The 23,874-nt window shown below is 36.3% G+C and overlaps 1 protein-coding gene across 1 annotated transcript in view; it reads left to right on the top strand.

Moving 5' to 3' along the window:
* The window catches only part of KCND2 (potassium voltage-gated channel subfamily D member 2), a 296,380-nt gene extending 276,012 nt beyond the window's left edge, over positions 1–20,368 (top strand). The window contains exons 2-6 of the mRNA XM_035559342.1: positions 4,686–4,848; positions 12,303–12,401; positions 13,941–14,036; positions 18,336–18,583; positions 20,191–20,368. Of these exons, the coding sequence (XP_035415235.1) occupies positions 4,686–4,848; positions 12,303–12,401; positions 13,941–14,036; positions 18,336–18,583; positions 20,191–20,368 (784 nt within the window). The remainder of the gene's footprint in view (positions 1–4,685; positions 4,849–12,302; positions 12,402–13,940; positions 14,037–18,335; positions 18,584–20,190) is intronic.
* The last annotated feature ends 3,506 nt before the right edge of the window (positions 20,369–23,874 follow it).

Genomic DNA, 23,874 nt, shown 5'->3' with positions numbered 1-23,874 from the left:
ATCTCTCAAACACACATAAAAATGTTACTACATAAAAATAGCTATATTCTTGTGATATGTTATTTTAACTTCTAGAATACACTTACTTTTCACTTGAAAAAAAAAATTACTTATGTGTTCAAATGAATAGAAGTTTAAAAAAGCAGTATTGTCACTCCTATAACATAGAGAGTGTTAAAGAAAAGACCTTCTCTGCTCACCTCAAGGAAAAATACCTAAAAGGTATGTTTGTTTCAGTAATGTCAGAACTTTAACTTATGAGATCTTTTGTCTTGGACCCAACAGAAAACAGTCCTCATTAGACTCAGAAATAAGACGTAGCTGATGATACTAAAAATATAGGTTCTGTTGCCAAAGATTTCTTAAATTATGGATATGCAACATTGGGTATATTCTACTCAACAGTCAGAAAAACAGTATCACTTTATTTGGTGGATGTCTGAGGGTTAGCTCTGCTGTGATAACACTTCAGGTACAGAATGGGCATTTGTAAACCAAAACACATTCATTTTTCCCAGGTTCCTACAACAGCTCACCTATTTGTGTGTGGTTCAGTCTGCATTTCAAGCCCCCAGATTTGTCATGCAAAGCTATAACAAACATATCCCTGTTGCTCAGATCAATACTCTGAATGATTCAGTATTTGTTTTCAAAATAAACGAATAGACTTCCTTACTGTCTTCCCTTGCAATAAGGAGTCAAATAAGCAGAAGTTGTCTGCTACCTGCTGAATACAAACAACTGAGACAAAAGCGCATGCCTTTAAATCCATCCATATACCATGTCACTTAGTGAACAGATAGCCATGAACTGAAGTAGCACATGTCTGACCTGTCTGGACTACATCCAGTAAAACCAAGGCATTAGTTTGATCATATAGTTTCTGACTTGTGATTTGATAAAACTTGACTGGCACATCTAGTTTGTCACATACTTTTCACTTCCCTTTCTGCTAAATGAAGTAGAACATCCCTGACTGATAACAGGGATAAACACAATGTCTCTTTTTCTTCACTCATCCAAGGCATACAATATTGTGATGACACTTTTGATGTTGCAAAATTAGATTGTCAGCAGAAATCATAAATGCCCAAAAACTGACTTGACCTTTGCCCACAATAATAGATATATGTGGAACAGACTATATACAAAGCTATAAAGAGACTGAAACTAAGAGGAAAAAAAAAAAAAGAAAAAAAAAACACAAAGGAGAATATGTTTGCATTTACAGTCTGAATAGCAGGGAGAAAAGCAGGGTAGCTCTAGATAAAACCTTGAAATAGTTCCCTTTTGAAAAGTGTGAAAAATGTTTAATGAGATTCCATATTTGTTTTGTTTCCATGACTGAAGAGATCAGATTTGTGGCAGAAATCAAAATTTGTCGTAGGGATCAAGTGTGATTTTTCCACTTCAGAATATAAACACCACAAAGCTACCCTGCCATGTGAAAATTGAGTTATTTTTTAGTTTAGACTTTCCAAGGAATAAAGCAATTACAGATTGGTTGTAGGGAGACATTTTCCCTTCATTTTATGTCATCCGCTTCCGTTGATGATATTCACTGATATATGAAGTATAACTAAAGGTAGTGTTTAACCAGCAGAAGGAACTTCATTAACAATTCTAGTCATGTCTACACTAGACTTAAATCTGTGTCACTGTCCCAAAGGAGACCAAGTCTAACCAGTGTAAATGTAGTAAAAACTCCATTTTGTCATAACAGTGAGCAAATATATTTCTTACCCCGTTCAGGTAAAGTAATTTCTTGGCAGTCATATTTTCTGACTGTAATTTATTTAAATATCTCAAACGCAGTGTTTATCAGCAGGAGAAAAACTAATTATGTTAGTCATTAATGAAGTGAATGATATTATTAGCATCAAGGAACGGACAAAGAGTGTTACATTTGGAAAATGTAACTGTTGTACAACTTATTCAAGCTGAAAAAAAATAAAAGCAAAAGGAAGTTATTTCAAAATAAGCAATATATCCATCTACCTTTCATTTTGCCCAGTAGGCAAGAAAAACATTGTGAAATACCTTCATATATTAAAAAATCCTATTTTTTTATTTCATTCCATAACATTGAGATACCATGAAAAGGTAGCCCTTTATGTCACTAGATAGGTTACACATAAACACCGAAATGTTAGAGATGGATCTGCTAATATTCCTGTCACCACCCCTAAAACATCAGTCTGTGGTTAATTCATATAATTATAGTGTCACACTATCAGCAGGATGATATATCTCCGAGCAACTTCAAACCAAATTAATTAGACCCAGAAATGCCTTCAGTCCACAGAAGTCACTGATGACAGTGTAGCCTTATGAAGGTTCTGCAATTTCACATTTCAAGTGATAATTTTAGGTATCTAAATATAGGTTTGGTAATCTAGTTTGATAGTTCTGTCCTAGTAATACTAGGTGTGTGTAAATTTTGCGTTTCAAGTTCTGGTTGCGTCAGGTTTGTGTAAATATATCCTGCCTTTTAAATAGCTTTCTCTTGATATATTTTGATTCAATTTCAGAGAATACTTGGATCGTATTTAAAAAATGAAGCAAAACAGTAACAATTATTGTAAACCAATAACATTTATGAGCAATCTGATCCTAGGCATCCTCCTCTAAACAAGATTCAAGTCACCCACTGCCCCCACCACCAAATGCTCACAGGATGGTGCTGGGCAGCCCCCTCCAGCCCCACACCATCTGCAGTCTTGTGCCCCCACTCACTCACCACTGCTGGGGTTAGTTGGGTTCCAGGGATCCCATTCATCAAAGGGACCTTTATCCACTCCCCTGCCCAACAGTTGGGAATGTATCACCCCTGAGAGATTCTGGGCAGTTTAGGAAGATAAGCTCCAAAAATACTTACCCTGTGAGGTGCAAATGTTAACGGGATTGAACTCTCTAGTGTTTTTTTTAATTTTTATACATGTTGTAATTGAGACCACCTATATTAATAACTTAGATTCTATTGGATTCTATTACATTATGTCCTTTTATCCACTTCTGCATGTCATAAAATCAACAATTACCAGCATTCAAATTCTAAGGTGGTGAGTTTTTTATTAGTACAAATATTAATGTACTTTTTTCCTGTGAATATTTTACACTTGGGCATGCCTTATAAAGAAACCAAATATTTCTTTTACACAACATAGTCATGGTCAATAAACTAAGACTTGGTCATCTATATTATGTCTGCCTGGATGAACACTTATTTGAATCATTGAGTTAAACACCTTTCTCTTATCTTACAACATTCAAACCATTTATCTTCATCTACAAGGTGATACATAATCTCCTTCAGACATATGCTGAGCTCTCATTGCTATAAAGTGTTCTCTAACCATGTATAGATATGATGTCCTCAACCCTTTATCCCCCCCTTCTCATTATTAGGTGCACAATTTAGACCATGTGACTTGAAGACTCCACACACACACACACACACCCCTTCTCTATTATCTTTCCAGTTCCTGCTGAACTGATAGTTTGTGGGGGGGTTGTTTGTTTGTTTTTTGTTGTTGTTGTTTGTTTGTTTTTGTTTTTGTTTTTCCAATAGCACTTTCTAAACACTGTTCCCACTGCAGTTCTATTACTTACCTTTTCTTGCATTGTTTCTTCACAATAGAGAATGTGCCATATCTCTGTTCACAAGCATATTAAATTTACCTGCTGCAATCTATATTTAACAGTAATTTAAAACACAGCACAGTTAAAAACAGAATGGTACTTGAACCTAATATATCTCTTTATTAAACTCTGTAGTTTGTAATTGCATACTTGTCTTGTAGAATATGGCAGACTACAGAGTGCAAATAGCCAATATCTCTTAATAACCTGTCACCAGAATCCCTCTACATACTTCTCAGCAGCATTATTTACTTGCTGGGAAAAAAAAAATCATAAAGAAGTGTGGTAAATTCAAGCCCTAGTAATTCTGAGCATTGCCAAGATCTGCAGTCTGCAGTTAGAATTTCTTTGGTTGTTTCTTTGTGGCTTGAGTTTGTGGGGTTTGCTTTTGGCTAAGAGAAAATATATATATATATTTAAACCTTAGAAGGGACTTCTGGAGGTCAGATAGTCCAGCCTCTCACTCAGAGAAGGCCTATCAACAACAACAAATTAGGTTAGACATGCTTTTGATCAATCAAGTCTTGAAAATCTCCAAGGACTGAAAGTCCATGATCTCCTGGGCACCCTGTTCCAAAAATGCTCTACCTTCCAAAATGAAAGTACTATATCAGCTTAGTGAGACAATAGATTATTCAGCTTGACATCTAAGTTATCAAGTGGTCTCCCTAGGATCTCATCATTGGAAAGCAGTGAGTTCTTCTATCAAACAAATAAACTAAGAACATGACTTAGATGCTGAATATTTTTTCAGAGCCAGATCTGTTCTCATTGCAACAGGGGCAGCTTGGGAATACCACATTAAGTAAAACATGGATGACTGCGGTTGATGGCCAGGATACCTAACATTAGCTTGAAATTAAAAATATGTGTGCACAACACTGGGCTTGCTATGTAATTTATGCATATGTATATAAAATATTTATATGCATCAAGTATTATTTGCAAGACAAATAAAATCTATTGTTCAATTAATTCATCTTGAAATTCAATACTGAGAAGAGATTTTGTCTTTACTAAGGGTTTTGTCTTCTCTAACCCAGGTATGGTGACATGGTGCCGAAGACAATAGCTGGCAAGATTTTTGGTTCAATATGCTCCCTGAGTGGGGTCTTAGTCATTGCTCTGCCAGTCCCTGTCATTGTCTCCAACTTCAGCCGTATCTACCACCAGAACCAACGTGCAGACAAGCGCAGGGCACAAAAGGTGAGATACTATTTTTTTCCTCTTTTGCTGTTGACAATAGATAAATTATGTCTTTTTATATGTTGTGCATCCTCAAGGTGAGTATGATTTCTTAGGAATATGACTTGAATGTATAAACTACATGTTGAGCCAGGGTTCCAGATGCAAATGCTGTGTTATTTTTAGTTTTAAAAAACATGCTTCGTTTATTTTCATTTATCAAACAAACAGACAAATCCCTAAGCATTACTTCTAATATCTATCTTAACAGTCAGTTTCACTAATCTTTGTGTTTAATTCCCAGGTTCATTCTCTGGGGAATCTGACTATTTGGGACCTTGTTTCTTTAGATCTACTTTGCTTAAAAGGCTTCAGAAAAGGAGCTGAATGAGGAAAAGACAAAAGCGGAAGTCTTTTTTTGTCCAGCTTTCTTGGCTTACTGAAGATCTCAGTAAAATACTAACTAGCTCTGTGACAAGATATTTTTTCTCCCTGGCTCATGTGAGCAAGGTCAAGAGCCAGGAAGAACTACTTACCAGGAAAGGTGCAGCCAAACTTAGGTAATCACCATCATTTACATATCAGTACCAAATTAATAGTCCCAATCCACTTCACCCAACCTCATGATGAAAACTATCTCATGCAGCCTCTATAGATACCTGAAGCCCTGATAAGGGAGCCAAGATGTATTACCTTCTGCTCCTCTGCTGCTGGCAGTCAAAAGGCTCTGGATGCAAGGGGTCTTGGATTTGGACTTTTTTTGTGGTCCCATGGCCTCTCTTCATGATTAGGGTAACTGTGCTTCTGTCTACACTCTAGCAAATGTACATCCCCAGCAGGCTCAGAGGTTCTGTGTGGTCCAGTGAGAGCAGGATCCCTGCCCGCAGAAGGGTGCAGGCAGGTGATAGATGTGGAGTATGGATGTAGAGCAGGGGAATACGGGCTGCTACAAGCTGCAGCTGCCTCATATAGACAATAAAGGTTTAGGTCGGTCTGGCTACCTTTTTGACTGATGCCTGCATAGAAAGAAAGTGAAATAAATATACATAATGGCACCATCCTCAGAATATCTTAGAATCATGAGAAACTGAGGTACATTACTAAGAAAGTCAGTCATAGGCCTGGGCTGAATATATTGTACCCTTTAAATGGCCATATCTTGTAAGAATTCTGTCAGGTGGGGAAAACGTCAATAACAGAAAACAGGGGTATCTTAGAAATGTAATACCTTTCTTGCTGGAGACACGTGGAAACATTTTTTTTCAAATATAGACTGCTTTGGTGAGCTAAATGATCTCACCTACTAATTCCACACATCCTTTTACATCGTGTTTTCTCCCATGTGCTAGTTCCAGCTGTATATTCCCCTCTCCCACAGCTGGAAAATTCAGAGAATACAACACTTTTACACTACATTGCTTTTGTAGAGAACTTTTCAATTCTGTTTATGTAACACTGGTAAAGAGTAAAAGAACCGTCTGTACCAGCAGTGCTTCATTACTGTGCTTCAGAGCATTGTTCCAGTCATGGATAAGAGATCTACTTGATCCCTGCAATCAATGTGCTTATTCTGAGCTTTCATAATGACTACAGAAGCAACCAGCCTTACTTCAGATAGGCATAGTCTCCTACTGTATGTTGTGAAACAAAATTTTCTATGTCTGATTTGCACTTTCCAGTGAGGAGGAGGGAAATTTGCAAAAATTAGATGGGCAGACTGGCTGATATTTCCTATAATCTCTTCCTGAATAGAAACTGCTTAGTAACTGACTTTTTCTCATTGAAAAAACAGCGAGCTCATTGTTTGTCACAAACAGGAATATGGAGTGATGAATGGCAATCCTGCAAAATCTCTTTCCCACTGCTCCACAGAATAATGCCAACAGTAAGGATGAGAGATTTACTCTGACCATGTTTATTCCCTTCTTGCTTTGGAGAAAATGGCTTGGAGGTCTGGTTAATGTAGCACTGTGTGTGTTTTATTGATGTGTCCTGTTGCAAAGCTAATCTCCTCTCTCATTCTAAAATGACTGAGAGGTTATGAACTGATTGTTGCTCTGATGGACTGAAAGAAAAGTCAACTAAAAGAACTTCTTGGGTACAGTATAGTCCGTACTTAGCAATATTTACCCATGAAGTATAGCTTTGCATAAGAATATTCAAGCAAAAAGGTTGAATTATTGAACTTTGAAATTCCTGCTTCGTTCAAGGCAATAGAAGCTCTACACAGTTTTCTAAAGTAAACGTTTCTTAAGAAGCCACCCTTATTACTATTCTGTAAGGCCGAAGAACACAAGCTTGGAAGAAACTGCTGTTCTATGGAGCACAGCATGAACCCTTGCAGGAGACAGTACTTCTTGTTGGCTACAACAGGCTTCCATCCTATTGAGAAGATTGGATATTGGAATTGTGGAACTTCCTTTACTAGTATCTCATATGTAAGTTTAATCAAGGTAGTCTTCAGAAATGACAAAATATCTGGGCTGTAAGGAAACTCTAGAGAGAGTTCCTCTTCAGTGAAGCATTGAAATCTAGTATCAGAAGAACTCAGAATTTTCAGCAGAAAAATGTTGTCTCATGTTACACTGGTGGAAGAGACATATGACCATAAATATATACATCTATTGAGTTATGCACTGTCATTCAGGTTTAGAAAATGTCACTTGCTTCTTTTAGGAAAAAAAAAAATAATAATAATGCTGCACATTAATGTTCAAGAGAAAATGGAATAGAGAAATTTACTTATATACCATCTCAGTTTGAATGCATTTTGAAGGAAGATCTTACTTCTAACCACGGAAATATATTGTCATAAAACAGACCTCAATATAAACAAACAAACAAAATAGATTAAAAGTAAAATAAAAAATAAAAAAAAATAAAGAAAAACTATCTGTGCTCATCAGAATATTTTCTTCTATCAGATAATAATGTCCAAGAATCTGACCTTTTCTGGCAATAAGTAAATAAATAATCCAAAATAGATATTCATGGGAGTTGACATTCAGGGCAGAACTAATTATGCTCTACAGTATTACTACACTTTTTCCTCAAGCAGATTTATTACAACTGAGAAGATAGTTTTGAATAAGGCTGCTTGTGGAGTTCTCTCACCTAGAGACAACTTGAGGAGACTAAGTTATTTTCATTTCTCATCATTGCTTTCAGGTGGCAAATTTAATGACAGATATGTTGTGACTGGTCCATGTGGAAACAACAGGAAAAACAAAAGGAAAAAATAAAGGAAAAAATAAAGGAAAAATGACTATTATCTCCAAAATCAGATTTAATACATGCTATTCAACTTGATTCTTTCGTATGATTATGGTCTTCTACCTTAACAAAATATATCACGAAGATTGGCTGGGCTCATATTTCATTATTTACTGATTGTACATCATGTATTTATCTGTCAAGTTATGACTAATTAGTTACTACATAAATATAAATAGCTCAAGAATGAATTACAGCAATAGTACCTAGTAATCTAGAGCTGAGCTTTTGCAATAAGGAACCATGCTAGACAATATAAATTCTTCAAGCTTAAATAGGATATTAATCTCAGTGGTGTTGTAGAGATATAACTAATGGAACAACTTATCCAAGAGTTTTAAATTTAACACAAAAGCACATAAAACTTGTGTTTACTGAATTTGAATAGATTGTGAAAGCAAGGCACAACTCAAAAAATATATGAACCTTTTTTAATTGCATATCCATTAGCTTCCAAAGTAAACAGCATTTTATTCTGTACTACATGCTGATGTTCTATAAATTATTTTCAGCTAATCTAAAGTCAATTATTTGCAATTACTGAAAATTAGAAAATCGGAGCATGGAATGTGGGCCTGATTTTTCACTTGAAAACAAACACATAGGATGGATTTATGAAAGACCAAAGAGGCAAGGGAAAAAAAAAAAGACATAAACACAATGAGATTAATATTCAGATCATTTTGGCCACTGCTACACTGTTATAGGAGCTACATAATGACTGTGAAGGAATTTTAATTTTAATTTTGCAATTGTACAAGATCATGATAAAAATAACAAACATAAAGACAATAAGGTAAGTAATCAGTACTTTTTCAGTTTTGATAAACAAAGAGTTAAGCAGTCTGGAGAGTAGCAGACAGGAGACTACAGGAGGTACTAAATTAGAAGGGTAGTCTACCTGGCTCCTTGAATAGCAAATGAGGTTCTTGTTAAAAATGATTCCCAGTACCACAATAATCTTTGCCCTAAAGTATTTCTGATAAAAATCTCTCTAACTACAATTAGACAGCTGAGGTTACCTTGAGTGCTGAATACTGGATGTTGTAAATATCCCCTACACTTAGCATTATTTAAAACCTTGAGAAAATAAGTGTTTATCTTCTAAAACTGACAGAACAGGCAGTTGTTGAAGAAAAGCAGTTTATTTTCGTAAGGTTTCTATAAATGCAGTCATAGACAAGGATCCATCTTTAAGTTACAAAATTTGAAGGTAGAAAACAAAGTGAAACATTCAACACTGTTCAGTGCAATACAAGGGATGCTATAAGGATTGGAACTGATCATTGGTTTCTTTAGAAAGCATCAGATAGAATGTCTGTGGTGGAATTTCATCCTAACAGCTGGAATTTCATCCCAATAAGTAAAAGAACTGTGTTTTAGCTCACTGTTTTTGTCCCACACAATGTAAAAATTACCAAAGTCAAGGTTTCACACTGAATGGCTAACAGGGAAAATCTCATAGCAAAGCAGTTAACCTATTGCAGGAGAATTTAATCCCTTCTTTGTTTATCAGATATTCCATGAAAGGAGAGTTAGGAAGGATATTGCAGTGGTTGAAAGGGACAGTTATCACTCCTTTTCTGTTATACGTGACAGAAAGTGCAGTTCAGACTAAAGGAAAATATAATTCTTCCATAACCACATTTTTTTTTTGATGTCATCACATCATTCTGATGTCCTTCATGGGAATTCAATCCCTAGCACCCAGCCCTTAAAATCCTGTAGCTGATATGAGCTTTGAACGATTCCTTGGTAAGAAATGTGGGAAGTCACTGGACTGCTAATGCTGCAGGCTCTGATTAATCAAACAGAATCACTGAAAAGAAATGTTATCATTTTTGTGACAGGTTTGTAAGCACTCCCAGTTTCAGGAGTATTTCCTATAAGCTGAAATATAAGCAGGCAAGCCACAATATCTGGTTCATTTCTTGGCAATAGTTTTATTGTCTTCACTTTAGCAAATGGTGTAAATTCTGGCCATCTTTATGAGTCTCAGCTAGGAAGATGTAAGCTATGAGTTTCCATCTCACAAATGCTTTCTAAGATACAACACATTCATATTTACAAAGCAATTTAAAATCTTCACATGGAAAATACAACCTTCATATTATATGTGTTGCAGCACATCAATACATTAAGATAGTCTGATGAACTGTTATATTTTTTACATTTCTTTATTAAATGGTGCTGCACCATAATTATTACCTCAGTCACTGTTAGAGGAAATGAATATACGAGCTAAAAGAAAAAGCATGATTAATGTCAGTATGTTTGTTCGTTAAGTTTAATGAATTTCTTTGTAAATCCTGAAAAAATTTTGTGACCAAAATCACTTATTTATGAGACTCCAAGCTGCACCCTGCAACAGCATCTCTAAAGCATCTTGAGCTCCTAGTGATAAAGAGTAGTGGTAAGAGAGACCTTTCACTTATTCATGAATGTAACCCATAAACGTGTTTTGACAAGACTGTATTCTGCAGTACAGACAAAGCTCTTCTCTCAGCCTTCAGCCCACCATGCTGGTGTCGCTTCTCAAGTGTTCCACCTTGAAAAAAAAATTATCTTCTGCCTGTCCAAGAGGATTTTTAATTACCAGTCCTGAAGACTTGGCCTTAACCACACCATTGGCCTGTGCAGAAGTACTGTGGGACCAAGGCACTTCATTCCTTAACTTTGTCCTTTAGGATAAGGTCCATTTACTGCACAACTGGAAGGGCTGTGTACATAGAGGAAGATGACAAACCAATGTGTTATTCTAAAATGGCTGACAGATCACAAAATGAGGCGTTGTGGTCTTTTTGACTCAGTGATGCACACATGCACAGCATTATCTTATTTTCTTTCCGAAAAATTAAAAGATAACAAATAAAAAACATATCAGCCAGATTCTAGAACGTTTGCTGTTAGCTGTCATGAATATCTTGGCTCACTGTTGAGAAGATCTGTGAGTTTGAGAACGTAAGTGCAAAGAAGCATGGTGTTGAGTCATTCCTCATAGTTAGTCAATTATTAATCATGCCAGAGAGGAGATCTGGTGCCTGCAGTGACCAGGCTGCTTCTCTCTATGTTAAGCGCTCAGGGATTCTCAATCATTTCATGTTGACATTTAATGCCAAAGAAACTGGGAGGAGGGAGACACATGTTCCCTCTATCTTCTCAAAATATCAACTGAGCAATTGTCAGGAATGGAAATCCTAATTAATGTATTAAACTCAGTTTTTCAAGTTCTTCACTTGTCTCCCTCTGTGCTTCAGCAGCCATTCAACTCCAGGTGCTGCTCTGCATTTGGCTTTCAGAATCAGAAAGCTTTGATATATACAAGGAACCAGCCACAAAAATTAAAGAACCAAGAGACCATTCCAAAAATAAGTGCTTCCATTTTCCATAATATGTGTTAAGAGACTCTTTTCTTTATACTTTCCCCTAATGTTGGCTGCTGCTGTTCTGCAAGTCAGTGGATTCAAAGCATCCTTCACTCACCACCACCTTCTCTGGGATGAATGTCACCTACATAAGCAAGGAGGTTCACCTGAGAAATCCCAGTCCACATCTCCTCTCTCTCAGCAATTGGACACATGCTGACTCCAAAAAGTCAAATTATGGGTATATTATGTTTAGCAATGATAACTTTTAAGGCTGATTATAGAAATACACACGAAGAGATAAAAAGGCTTTAAAAGGCCTGGCAGACATTCAGAAACTTAGATGGGAGACAGTGTAAAAGCAACCACCACATTCTGTTACTTCCGAAAATCAGAAGCCTCTGAGAAACTAGCTCATGGTAGTTGTAATAATATTTTTTTCTAAATTATTTCTTCCCCTAAAAAGAGATATTCACTGCAGGAAGCAGCCGAGATGGAAGTCATGCTCCTGACCCTGATCCTGACAAGGCATAAGAAGTGGCAAAGTCACAGCCAGGAAAAAAGCAGGAGTCTCTTACATGCGGATCTGTCTAACCTCCTCTCCAAAATATTTGTTCTTGTTAGCTGACGCATGCAAACAAATAAAAACTTTTGGCTTTTGCATTTATATGGGAAGACACTTTTGATTTGCACCACCTGGAGTACGGATGCAATGCAGCCTTTCAGTGATTATGACATTGGTATTCATAAGCAGCTGGTTCCAATTAGCAGTTTTAGATAAACAGAATAATGGATATAAGTACAACTGACACTCTTCCTTTTTGTCTATTTACACAGAAAGCCAGACTTGCTCGAATTCGTGCTGCAAAGAGTGGGAGTGCTAATGCCTACATGCAGAGCAAACGAAATGGCTTACTGAGTAACCAGCTGCAGCAGGTAATGTTTTTGTATTCTCTGCCTCCAGAGTAACAGCTTAATAATAGCCCAGCAGCAGTTTATTCTATTTATCACCAGGGCAAGTCAACTTGGGTCTTTAGGCAATATTATCTTTAGAGGTAGGTTAAGGGAGGATAAGCTGGACAATTGTTATGTTAAAGGTAGCTTATGAGAGCTGATGATAGGGTAATAATAAAATAATAATAATGATAATATTAAAATGGCTGGATAGAAATGCTGGATTCAATGTAAGCCACAGTTTTAGAAGTAAATCCTGCAGAAGACCCCATTAAGAAAACAGAGTTTTTGCCCCTTAGGATGTATGTTGGATTTATCTCATTTGGCTTTAGACACCTAGAACATGGGTGATGTTTTCTCATAAAAGTAGCTGTAGAGTACTGTTGGCACAAAGGGGTGTTGCAGAGTGAAAAATGTTCCCTGGAAGCACCTAATTTTTTTTTCCTGGAGAAAATCTCAGTGATTACCTCCGAATGCAGCACGGACTAGTAACAGGAAGCCCAGGCAGCAGCTGGGACCAGGATGTGCAGTGGCTGCGTGGCTGTGAGCAGCTGGAGGTGGCCCCTGGGCTGCTCGGAGCTGTAACCAGCTGAGAAAGACTGAAGACACAGTGTTTCTTAGTCCCTGCCATTTTCTGGTGTTTTGGCAGTTCCCTGGGGGATACAGGAAGGCTTTCATTCCTCTATGACCTTTCTGTTTAAAAACTGTTAAAAAGCCTATCATTCTAGTAAATAGCCAGAAGAGGAGGAAGTGGCTGTGTGATTTAGCATAAAAGAGGAGCAGGCAGAATACTTGTTTCCTCTTCTGCATGGAAGAATTCAAATCTTTGAAAGAAAGAGAAACCAAATGGCTTAATTGCCATGCAGCTTTCAAATATCCCAAAGTTGAATTGTAATCTCTCCTATTATCCCACTTCCTCCCCTATTTAGTTTTCTGCTGTCTAGTGAATAATTACAAAAGCAATTAATAAACAGTGGATGCTTTCTACTTAATTCTTCATTCTGTGTAAGTAACATCTGCTGTATGCTTTCTGAAGTCAGAAGATTGAGATCACTGACGTGAATTTTTGTGTAAGCAGCAATACCACAAATTCCTTAGTGCTGTGAAATGATCCCAGGAGGACAACTATGTTCGTTTTCCTTCCAATAAGGCACGTTCCCAGGAAACAAAAATATATATATTAATAATAAAAAATTACTGTCACTGGAATTTATGATAATTTTAATATTAATTCAACATTCAAAGATCACGTGTTGATTGTAGTTGGAAATTGTACTAGTCCACCTATATACACATAAAAGACCTAAGATAGAAATATTTAAAAGAAAATGCAAAGCAAGGATATGAATATATATATTTAAATCAAAAGCAAAAAGGTAATTGCATCCAAGGTCATTTGTGTTATCCCATGTAGATGAGACGTTATGCTGCAGTATACAATCCAGATTAGTTCTGATAAAATATTTGGATAAGAGCCCTCTTGTTCATAACTGAGAATAATAGAGTTCTTTGTATTAACAGTCCTCCAGTGAAGAAGAACAGGCCTTTGTTAGCAAATCTGGCTCTTCCTTTGAAACACAGCACCACCACCTGCTTCACTGCCTGGAAAAAACTACGGTAAGAAAAAAAGGACTGTGTTTTCCTGTAAATTCCAACATCAGTGTAGTTCTGAATGTTTTCAGTATTTCTTCTAATTAATAAGCCTTTATGTGAAAGTGTTTAGCTTTTTTTTTTTTTTTTTAGAGAAGCCATTTTATCATATTTTAAAACATTATACCCTCTGAATGTAAATAAGAGAGAGAACCTGGATGACAGCCTCATCTAAGGTGAAAGATATTGTGACATGAGTCTAGTGTAGGGGCAAATGTGACCTTCAGAGTGGTTTTCATACATTCCATAATGCTAACATCTGCACTTTTCCGCAGTACAGTTCATAAGACATCATTTGTAGTCCTTACATATTCAAAACTGTGGAGTCAAAGCTTTGGTATAGAGAGCTGCTGAATGTTTTCTCTACCATGACTATGGTTCTCACTGAAGCAATTGCACAGGAGGATCCGCAAGCATCTTATTTTGAAGATTCAAATGTTTAATCCAGTTGTAGGTGCAAAGCTTCAAAGTCTTTTGGCTTCATTTTAGACACTGAGGTCCCTGTAGAAATCAGTGACTCAATTCATAACAGCCCAAATACACTCATCTAGATTTGAAACTCCCTATTAATCAAAAGAACTACTTATCATGTGCTGTCTATATTTTTCCCTGGTCAATATCTGAATAATTATACAGCCATAAAGGATAATAAACTACAGCAGAGTTATAATTCAGTACTATCTAAATGCAATGTTTACTAATAGTATGTATTTGGACAGTTAAGGTCACAGCAATAAACCTAATCATCCCTAACTTTATATTGCTTCCTCTTTTATCACTTTCTAAGGAAACTAACATAAATATTAATTATGTTTAATTTAATCTTTCTAGATTTGGGAATTTCACATTAAGGCATGCTAAAAATATCTCTCTGTATTTTCATATAGTTGCAGGTGTTATATTGCTATGTAAAATTTACCTTATATTGTAGGTACATTGGTCAACATCCATTAGACCACCATTTACAAATTTACATCTAGTTTTATAAGTTCTGGTTGCATGGAAAAAATATATGATAGAGGCCATCCATATGCCTTGTACTATGGCATTTCTTGACAAACACTATAAACACTTGATCAAGTTAGTGAGTGCTGAATATCTAGGTTAAGTATTTTTGTGATTTTTATCCATTTTTATTAATAAGTCACTAATAGAAAAAAAAAGTTAGAGATTGCCAATAGGATACAGCTCACCAAAAATGAAGACGTACAATACCGGTGTCTGGACAGCTAGCTCAGATACAAATTCCATGACACGTTCTGCAGTCTCCTTCTGTTTTTTATCTATTTTTTGCACAAATGAAGTATCTTATTCTCAGAAGCCAAATCAAAGGTTACAGTTATGGCATGACTTCTCTTTCCATTGCTGCATCAATACCACTCCCTCTCCCAAACCCTCCTTGAAATCTAACATTTTAAGACATTTTCAGATAACAGTTAAAAAGCACAAGGTAGAAAAAATGGCACAAAATGAGGCAATGAGCACAAGCTGAAACACAAGAGGCTCTGTCTAAACATCAGAAAACATTTATCTATTTATTTATTTAAATATAGTGCTGGTGACTGAGCACTAGCACAGGTTGCCCTGAGAGGTTGTGGAGTCTCCCTCCTTGGAGATTCTTAAAAGCCACGTGGACATGGTCTTGAACGGCTTGAGGCTTGAACAACTTGACAGCTTGAGGCTGCCCCAACTGAGCACTGCCCTAGGGGCAGGTCCAGATGACCTGCTGTGATTCTGTGAAATCTATTTTGCAGTTTATTTTTAAGTTCTGGATACATAGGGAAACTTCATGCTATTTCATCTTAACTTTATGATCTAGTTTTCCATTAAAAGACATGGTAATGCTTCTACTATATTTGATGGAGATCAATGTGAAAGTTTTACTACTACTCTTTCTAAAAGACTTTAAAGTTTTCTACCTACAGACATTGCTAAATTAAAATATGATGTATGTATATATATATGTTCTGTTTTTGACAGCATTTCCGTGTAAATAAAATGGCACATCTGTTACATCACTAGCTAGTAATGTCATCTCATGGTTGCTTATGTTTTTTCCATTCTTACTTTCAGAATATTTATTTTTATACAATGGGTTGTAGGACAGAATGTCTCGCAGCATAAAATGTAGCTACTTTTCCAGGGTTCACAATGGGTCCTTTTGGAACATTTCTGAGACATTTTATACTAGGACCTGATAATAGTAATCTGCCTTAAAAATGTTCCATAGATGAACATTACACACATATTTTAAAAACCTAGTAGTAGCCACAGGTCGTGTCAAACTATCACAGAAATCATGAAAAAAAAATTATTCATTTGGTGGGAGCTGGATTCAACACCAAAATTTTCAAATTTCCTCTAATTATAGTGGTGGAATATGTAAGCCTTTATTTTTATTTTAAACAGAAGTCTTTATTTTTAAGAATCTATAATGCAAATATTATCTTGTTTCTTAAAGTTGACTACAATCTACTTTACTTTTCCTTGTTTGTTGGGTCCTGTTTCTGGCACTGATGTTCATATGACACATGAACACAAAAATGTATTCATGGGCTCCAAGTTGTATTCTGCAACTGTCTGGTCAGATCATACATTCCAAAAATTTAAGTGGGAAGCTGAAATTTTGGGCCCCCATTCTGTGGAATCTAGCAAGTAGCTGGCTCATGGTAAAACAGCAAGAGTTAGATGCCTTCTTAGCCTCCCCTCATCTTTTGAATTAAATATAATTTGGTGTAAACCTCAATCAAAAGAAGTTAAGCAAAGAAATATTCTATTTTCCAACATTTTAAAGCCAATAAGATGAAATCTTTTCTACTCTAAGAAATTCAGTGTGAGCAATGTTATTGAATTCTAAAACTTACATTAATAATTAAAATAATTGTATTGAAAGTTATATTTTACAGGCTATTTTTAGCCGATGTAAAAACAGTTAATAAGTATAATAAAATAGATTAACTTGAGCCTTTATATCATTTCAAAATTATTCCAGTCTATATTAGAAGTTCACTCAATGGCTCTCCTTAATGGACCCTACTAATTGAATTCTTGTCGGTTACTACATAAAGTTTTAGGAAGAACAAAATTACTTTCAATCAGAAAACTAGCAGAGATCTTGGCAAACAGAATATAACCCACTGAACGTAATCTAAGGATCGTGATTAGGTCACTTTTTCTCTCTGAATTTTCTGTCCACTGTGTGATAGCATTCAAAATATTTTTTGTGGCTGACACATGCCTAATAGAAGTTGATTGTCAAGCAAATTCTTTCCATATCACTTGAAATTGGTATGCTTCAACACCAGTCAATTCCACACAAATTTAAGTTTGAGTGAAGGAGAAGAGAAGAAATAGAAATAATAATAATGTCTGTGAAGGTATTTCCATTTCTAGCAAACATATGGCTACAATTATTATTCTATTTATTTTGCTCACATATTTTATATTTGCACTATGCTATAATTCTCCTGGAAAACATGAGCACCTTTCCAATTAGTGTATTGATCTTCAGGGGATTTTTTCATTCCAATGCATAAAAATGCAGCAGGCTAACAAACTTGAAGTGAATGAGACTGAGAAGAGTGTAAAACTACTTAAAACATGTCCCCTAAACCATCCACAGGATATGTAGACTGATTCCAGTGGTAACTGGAAATATTTTAGAAAAATATTTCAAACTGCATGTGAGCATGTTTTAATCTCTGTTTAGTTTGGGCTGTCACTTCTAAATTATTGTAAAAATTCCCCTTTATTTTGTTGTTGCCATCTACTATAATCAGGACCACTATTTTACACCCTTCAGCTCACAAAGAAAGTGTGGAAATCACAGCTGGAAAATATTTATGAATTTTATTTTATTATGGTTTCATACAGTAAATCTTATTTATTTTCAAATGACATTTAGGGCATTTACATAAGCACCACTTTTATTTTTATTAATAAACCTAATCCCTGATCTTGTGGCAGTCCATAGATTATACAGATATTCGTAGTGCAAGCTACATTATGATCATAAGCTATTTTACAAAAGAATTTGAATTACTTCTTTTGTAGTTAAGAGCCCTGAGAGTTTTGTTCCAGCGTTTACATTTGTACTGGTATTCAGCCCAGACTAATAGGGGCTAAACACTATAATCAAGACTAAGCTGTCTAATTTTACCAATTTATTCAGTTGTGTCAATTTAAGCCTTTAAACGAGCATGATTAATACATTCACTTTAACTTTGTGTGCATGCTTTGTCCCTTTGTTGGCTTCCTCTGGGCTAGAATCACGAGTTTGTGGATGAACAAGTCTATGAAGAGAGCTGCATGGAGGTTTCTACAGTCAATAGACCCCCAAGCCACAGCCCCTCTCTCTCATCTCAACAAGGTGTCACCAGCACTTGCTGCTCACGAAGACATAAAAAGACTTACCGCATCCCAAACACCACCATTGCTGGCAGCCGTCAAGGCAGTGTACAAGAGCTCAGCACCATCCAGATCAGATGTGTGGAGAGGACACCTCTGTCTAACAGGTACCTCTTATGCATCAGCGCACCAAGAGCTGAAACCCCTTCAGTCGTTAGAGATGTTGATGTGTCGTGGCCTCCACAAGTGGGCTGGGAGGCTAAAGATAAAATTAAAGCTGTCATCCAAAAATGAACAGTAGGACTGAAATATCCCCTGCACTTAATTTTCTCTAGACTTAATTCTAAGATAATAGAATAGTCCCTCTCTTTGCATTTCTGTCGTCTCATGTCCTCCACACAAAGTATTGTGTATTCTTTGCACAGAATAGCATCCAGGGACTCCAAATTATGTAGAGCACCAAAGAGTACTGGCCATGGACAAACACATAAGAAGCAGCACAGAAAAATTTGCAATTCAGACACACAAGATGAGCAAATGGGAAGTGAAAGAAAGTTTTATCACTGCTGTTGTGCTATTAATTTGGTGCAGAAACATAGCACAAATAAGACCTCAAATTAAGACAGAATGGGGAAACCAAATTAGATTCCCAGAGTCCCAAGTGTTTTAGCCATAAGATAGACTCTTCTAAACAAAAAAATATGAAATGGTTAAGAAAAATTTATTTTCCCATTTGAGGAGTTATTACAAAAGTGAGGAAAGTGCAGTTTAAGACTCTGTAATTTGCTGAAAATCTCTGCTTTTAGAAATAAACCATTTGGCTTTTGGATATACCTGAGCACCATCTCTGAAAACACAGCAAAGGTCTCGGGAGACTCAAAAGTGTTTGCCATTGAACTCAAACGTGCTGGCATTTAACAAAGAAGCGTTCTCAGCACTAGGTGCTATAAAGATTGTCTTGTTAAGTGACATTTTGAGTAGCTTACTTTAAACAGTTATTAGGTTTGGATTTCACTTCCATGAACAATTTAGCAGCTTGTAGCTAATGGAGTTTTTCAGTTGCTGTGCAATGAGACCTCTTGGCCAGCACAAAGCTCCAATCTTTAGATTTTCAGGAAATGTTCTGCCTGGATCCTTCCTTTCCCTGCTAGAGGACTTTCCTGCACCACACCTCCAGTCACAGAGTACATAGAAATACAATGCACCAGCTTTGTGCTAGCAAACAAGCTAAAAACACAAGCTCATAGTGCCAGTCTCACCTCAAATAAGTCTGAGTTTTAACTTTCTTATGATGCTGAGGTATTGCAGCAACTCCATTAACACTGTAACTCAGTTAGTGTGTACATCACCGTGTCTTACTATTGAGGATATATGACATACAAAATGCTCTTAGATAAATATGGCATGGAGGAATCAGTAGGGTCCTGGGACTACCCCTTAGTTTCCACTTTTCTGCAAAGCAAGCCTTGACAATGCTGTTTATTTTTCTGCAGGGAGCAGGTCAAATGCTTCCCCTGCTCAGAAACAATGTAGGTGATGAGCTGAGAATGTCTTAGAAGTACTGAAACTTCTGGGTGGGAAGGAACACAGAAAGCGGGCCTTATCCTTGTCCATACCTGCTACTGGGGTAGGTAGGGTGGTGCCACTTTGCACTTCTAAGCCTCTGAGCTCTGTAACACAAAAGAGGACCAGCTGAGGCAGTAGAATTGGGTGTACAAGAGGTTTGCCGTAACATGGGCTTTCTTTCTTCATGGGTTTTTGTTTCTTCCTCCAGCCGATCCAGCTTAAATGCCAAAGTGGAAGAGTGTGTTAAACTAAACTGCGAGCAGCCTTACGTCACTACAGCAATAATTAGCATCCCAACACCTCCAGTCACCACACCTGAAGGAGATGACAGGCCAGAGTCTCCCGAATATTCAGGAGGAAACATTGTCAGAGTATCTGCTTTGTAAAACAAGGAATTATTTATAAATTAGAATAAAGACCACTTGCAAGCTGAGCTGGAGCAGTGGGAAACAAGTCCTAAGGAATGAGAGAGCTGACAAAGACAACACCCCTTGATGTGTGTGCCAGCAGCAACGGATCGAGAGGTTCAGGAGAACCACAGCACTTTGTGGGTCTCGGTGTCGTAGCATGTGAACCAAACGGAGTTTCTACACACTGTTGGAACTGACACACGGTGGAAGCTTCTGTGACCATCCTGACTTACTATATGAGCACAATGAAATGTCCCCATTGATGCTTCTTCTTATCATGAGAGCTCTTTTTAGAGAAAAAAAAAAAAAAAAAAAAAGAAACAAAAAAATAGAAACAAACCTGTGTTCCTGCTGAATGCAAAATGAGAAACATTTTGATAACTTGTCTTTTTTTCTCTCCTGTTAATAAACAACCACAAACTTGTTGAGAAACTATGAAAAAAAAAAAAAAAAGAAAAAAAAGGGAAAAAAAATGCTCATATGAAATATGTTTGTACTGACTGAAATAAATACAACCATAATGCATGCTGAAATTATTTGGAGCTGTGATCTCAGTTTACTTTTGTTGTTTTTCAGATTAGGCATGATAAAGTATTACTGTAGAAAGGGGCATTTCTGTGCACTTACAACAAGCTGATTGTTAATGTTCCATGGTAGTTGTACAAATAACTTCCCTTTGAAAAACACAGTATTTCTTATTTAAACACTCATTAGTGAACTAAAAGTGTTCAGTTAGTTCAATATTTACTATTGTTTTATCTTGCTTCCTAGGTACTGTTACAACTGCAATAAGTCATTGTACACCTGTTGTATCAGGAATCAGGATTTATTTTTCTTCAAGGTATTTTACACAACTTCATCTACACTATAAACTGCAAATTGCAAACATTTAAATAATCTTACAGCCAAACTGTGCATCACAAATGTGCTCCTCAATCACTGTTTGTTTTGTCCACTGTCCTCTATTTCCATGACAATTCATTGTCCACTCCAATGTTACTGTACTGTTTGGGATTTTAAGGCTACTGATGAATCGGCATAGTCACTTGTTCTGTAGACATCTTGTCTACTTCTGTATTTTCAGAACAAATCTGTTGTTCCAATGTACTGTTACAGGATCAATACTATTTGAAATGAATTTACAACAAAGGTGTGTTGAGGATCCACTAACACTTATCTCCAAACCTTTCCCGCTGACATTCTGCAGCATCCAGAGTATTGGCTAAGGTGGAAGACACTGAAAGGTATTCAGTAGAAATGATGACTAAATTATTTTTGTAATTATGTGTAAACTTGCATCCTAAAATTTGTTCGAGAATTTATATTGTGTCAAGATATTTAATTACCTAAGAACACTGATAGAATAATGAATTGGGTCCCGAAGCTACAAAAATGCAATTGATATCAACTGGAATTTGCCTACGTGGGCAGGCCTAGAAGGCACTGCGAAGGCTCTGCTGGTTAAGGTTTTTTGGCTTCATTTTTAAAATGCATTGATGTTAGCAGGAACCTTTCTGTTAAAAAAGTGTCATTTTTCTCCATAAGAGTGTGTTAGAAGATGTATCATAATGTTTCCTATATACATGAACAACCATACATCATATACATCAAATATACATGGAATATATGCATATCAATACATACATATATACATCGAGAACACTGGATCAGAAATGATTGCATGTCTGCAAAATAAAATATGCATATAAATCAAAGGCTCGGTGCATTAGAGGCCATTGCAATAAATGATTAACAGTTTATTAAATAGTTTGAGTAGTATATATTTCAGAATAGTATTTGTTAGCATTCTACTGACCTTAAAATTTACATTAGGAGAAAACACCCACTAAAAACTGAAACTCACTGATAATATACCACGTTTTAGTGCACACAGATACTAATATTTCTCTGTACATGTCAACAGAGACTGAAGAGTAGATGATGGACTATCATGCTACAGTATATACACCAAAATATAACGTCACATACTAGACTTAAATTGCAATTAAAAGGAGTATATAACGTAATGAAATACTGTTTTTTTCTTATTGTTTAGTTATTCAGAAGCTTAGCTAATTTGCAGTTAACTTCCCACTTTTTGTGCAAATCAGAATAACTTACTATAAACTGAGCTTCTAAATTTCTTTTAGATCAAAATAGATAGCAGAATCATAGATTGTCCTCTGACAAAACACCAACTCTGAGTATTTCTGAAGTCAATCAAATTGCATTGCTCTCCTCCCTTCTAGCCTGTTAGAAAATTGTGGTAGATCTGCTGAAGCTGGTGAGTTACCTAAGTTTTAATGGGGTTAAAAAAAAGCAAAATGGTCGTAGAGCTTTTATTTACATACTCCTTCTACCCATGGCCATTCACAAAAAAAAGGCTTGGTCTCAACCTTTTGCTAAAACAGTTATTGATATAAATCTGCCTTGATACTAGCAATCTGCAACAACAGCTTAATGCCATATGGTACTTCTTGACCAGTTACATCAGGTAAATAATGTAAAAAGGCAGTTATTGAACCCAGCTTGGGACAGATTACATACAACCCAGGAAACCTACTGACTCCATCAAGTCATGACTCTTAAAAACTCTTTATTCTCCTTTTCGCATGAATTAAAAAAATAAAATAAAAAAATCACACTACAGCAATACACTTGCATAACAGTTATACCCCTGAACCAATCTGTACTTTCATTCTTAAATTACAGTTTAAGGAATAATTTAGTATGATTTTGCAGTCTTGTCTTATATTTCCATATGTTACATGCAAAATCATTAATTTATTCTGAATTTGGGAAATACACATTCTTTTGGTGTTTTAGGTGATTTAAATACTGTTTTGGTAGTGAATGACTGTTGATGACTGTGTAAAATGCATCTGTACTGTACATGAAATGTAATTATTTCTGTGTATCATACAAAGAGACCGAGGTTGTTGTTTTTGACAATTTTGTTTGACAGTCATATATCGTATTTCAGAAGGCAGCATAATACATGCTTTATGCTGAATAAATAGACATTTGAGGAATATTTAAATAAAACATCTGCATGCTTGAATGGGTCAACCTGGTTTTGCAATAACTTATTCATGGGACTTGTTTTTTCCTACCAAGAGTCAAGGAACACTAAGTCTGAGGACAATGAATGTCCCCAATACACATTTCAGGCAAGCACATCTGAGCCCGTGCAAACCATAAGAGAGCCACCAAGACCAGCATGCTCCATTAACACAGAGTTGCCCTTCTCTGGGTAGGCAGCCACCACATTTCCCTTCCCTGCTGCCCTTCAATATTAGTGCTGCTACGAGGAGTCCTTTGTCAGTTCCTACCCAGCCTACAGCAGCAGAGAAAATTGGGGCACTGAATTGTTTCAAAAATATTTTTCAAATATTTCAAAAAATTTCTGCTTTGTTTTGAATATATCCAGACACCTGGATATATCTCCCAGGCTACAAAATCCCCTCAAGTCTGAGAGCAAA

The sequence above is a fragment of the Cygnus atratus genome, chromosome 1 (assembly GCF_013377495.2).
Source record: "Cygnus atratus isolate AKBS03 ecotype Queensland, Australia chromosome 1, CAtr_DNAZoo_HiC_assembly, whole genome shotgun sequence".
In the NCBI taxonomy this organism is placed as follows: Eukaryota; Metazoa; Chordata; class Aves; order Anseriformes; family Anatidae; genus Cygnus; species Cygnus atratus.
This window is presented reverse-complemented; position numbering and strand designations above follow the sequence as displayed.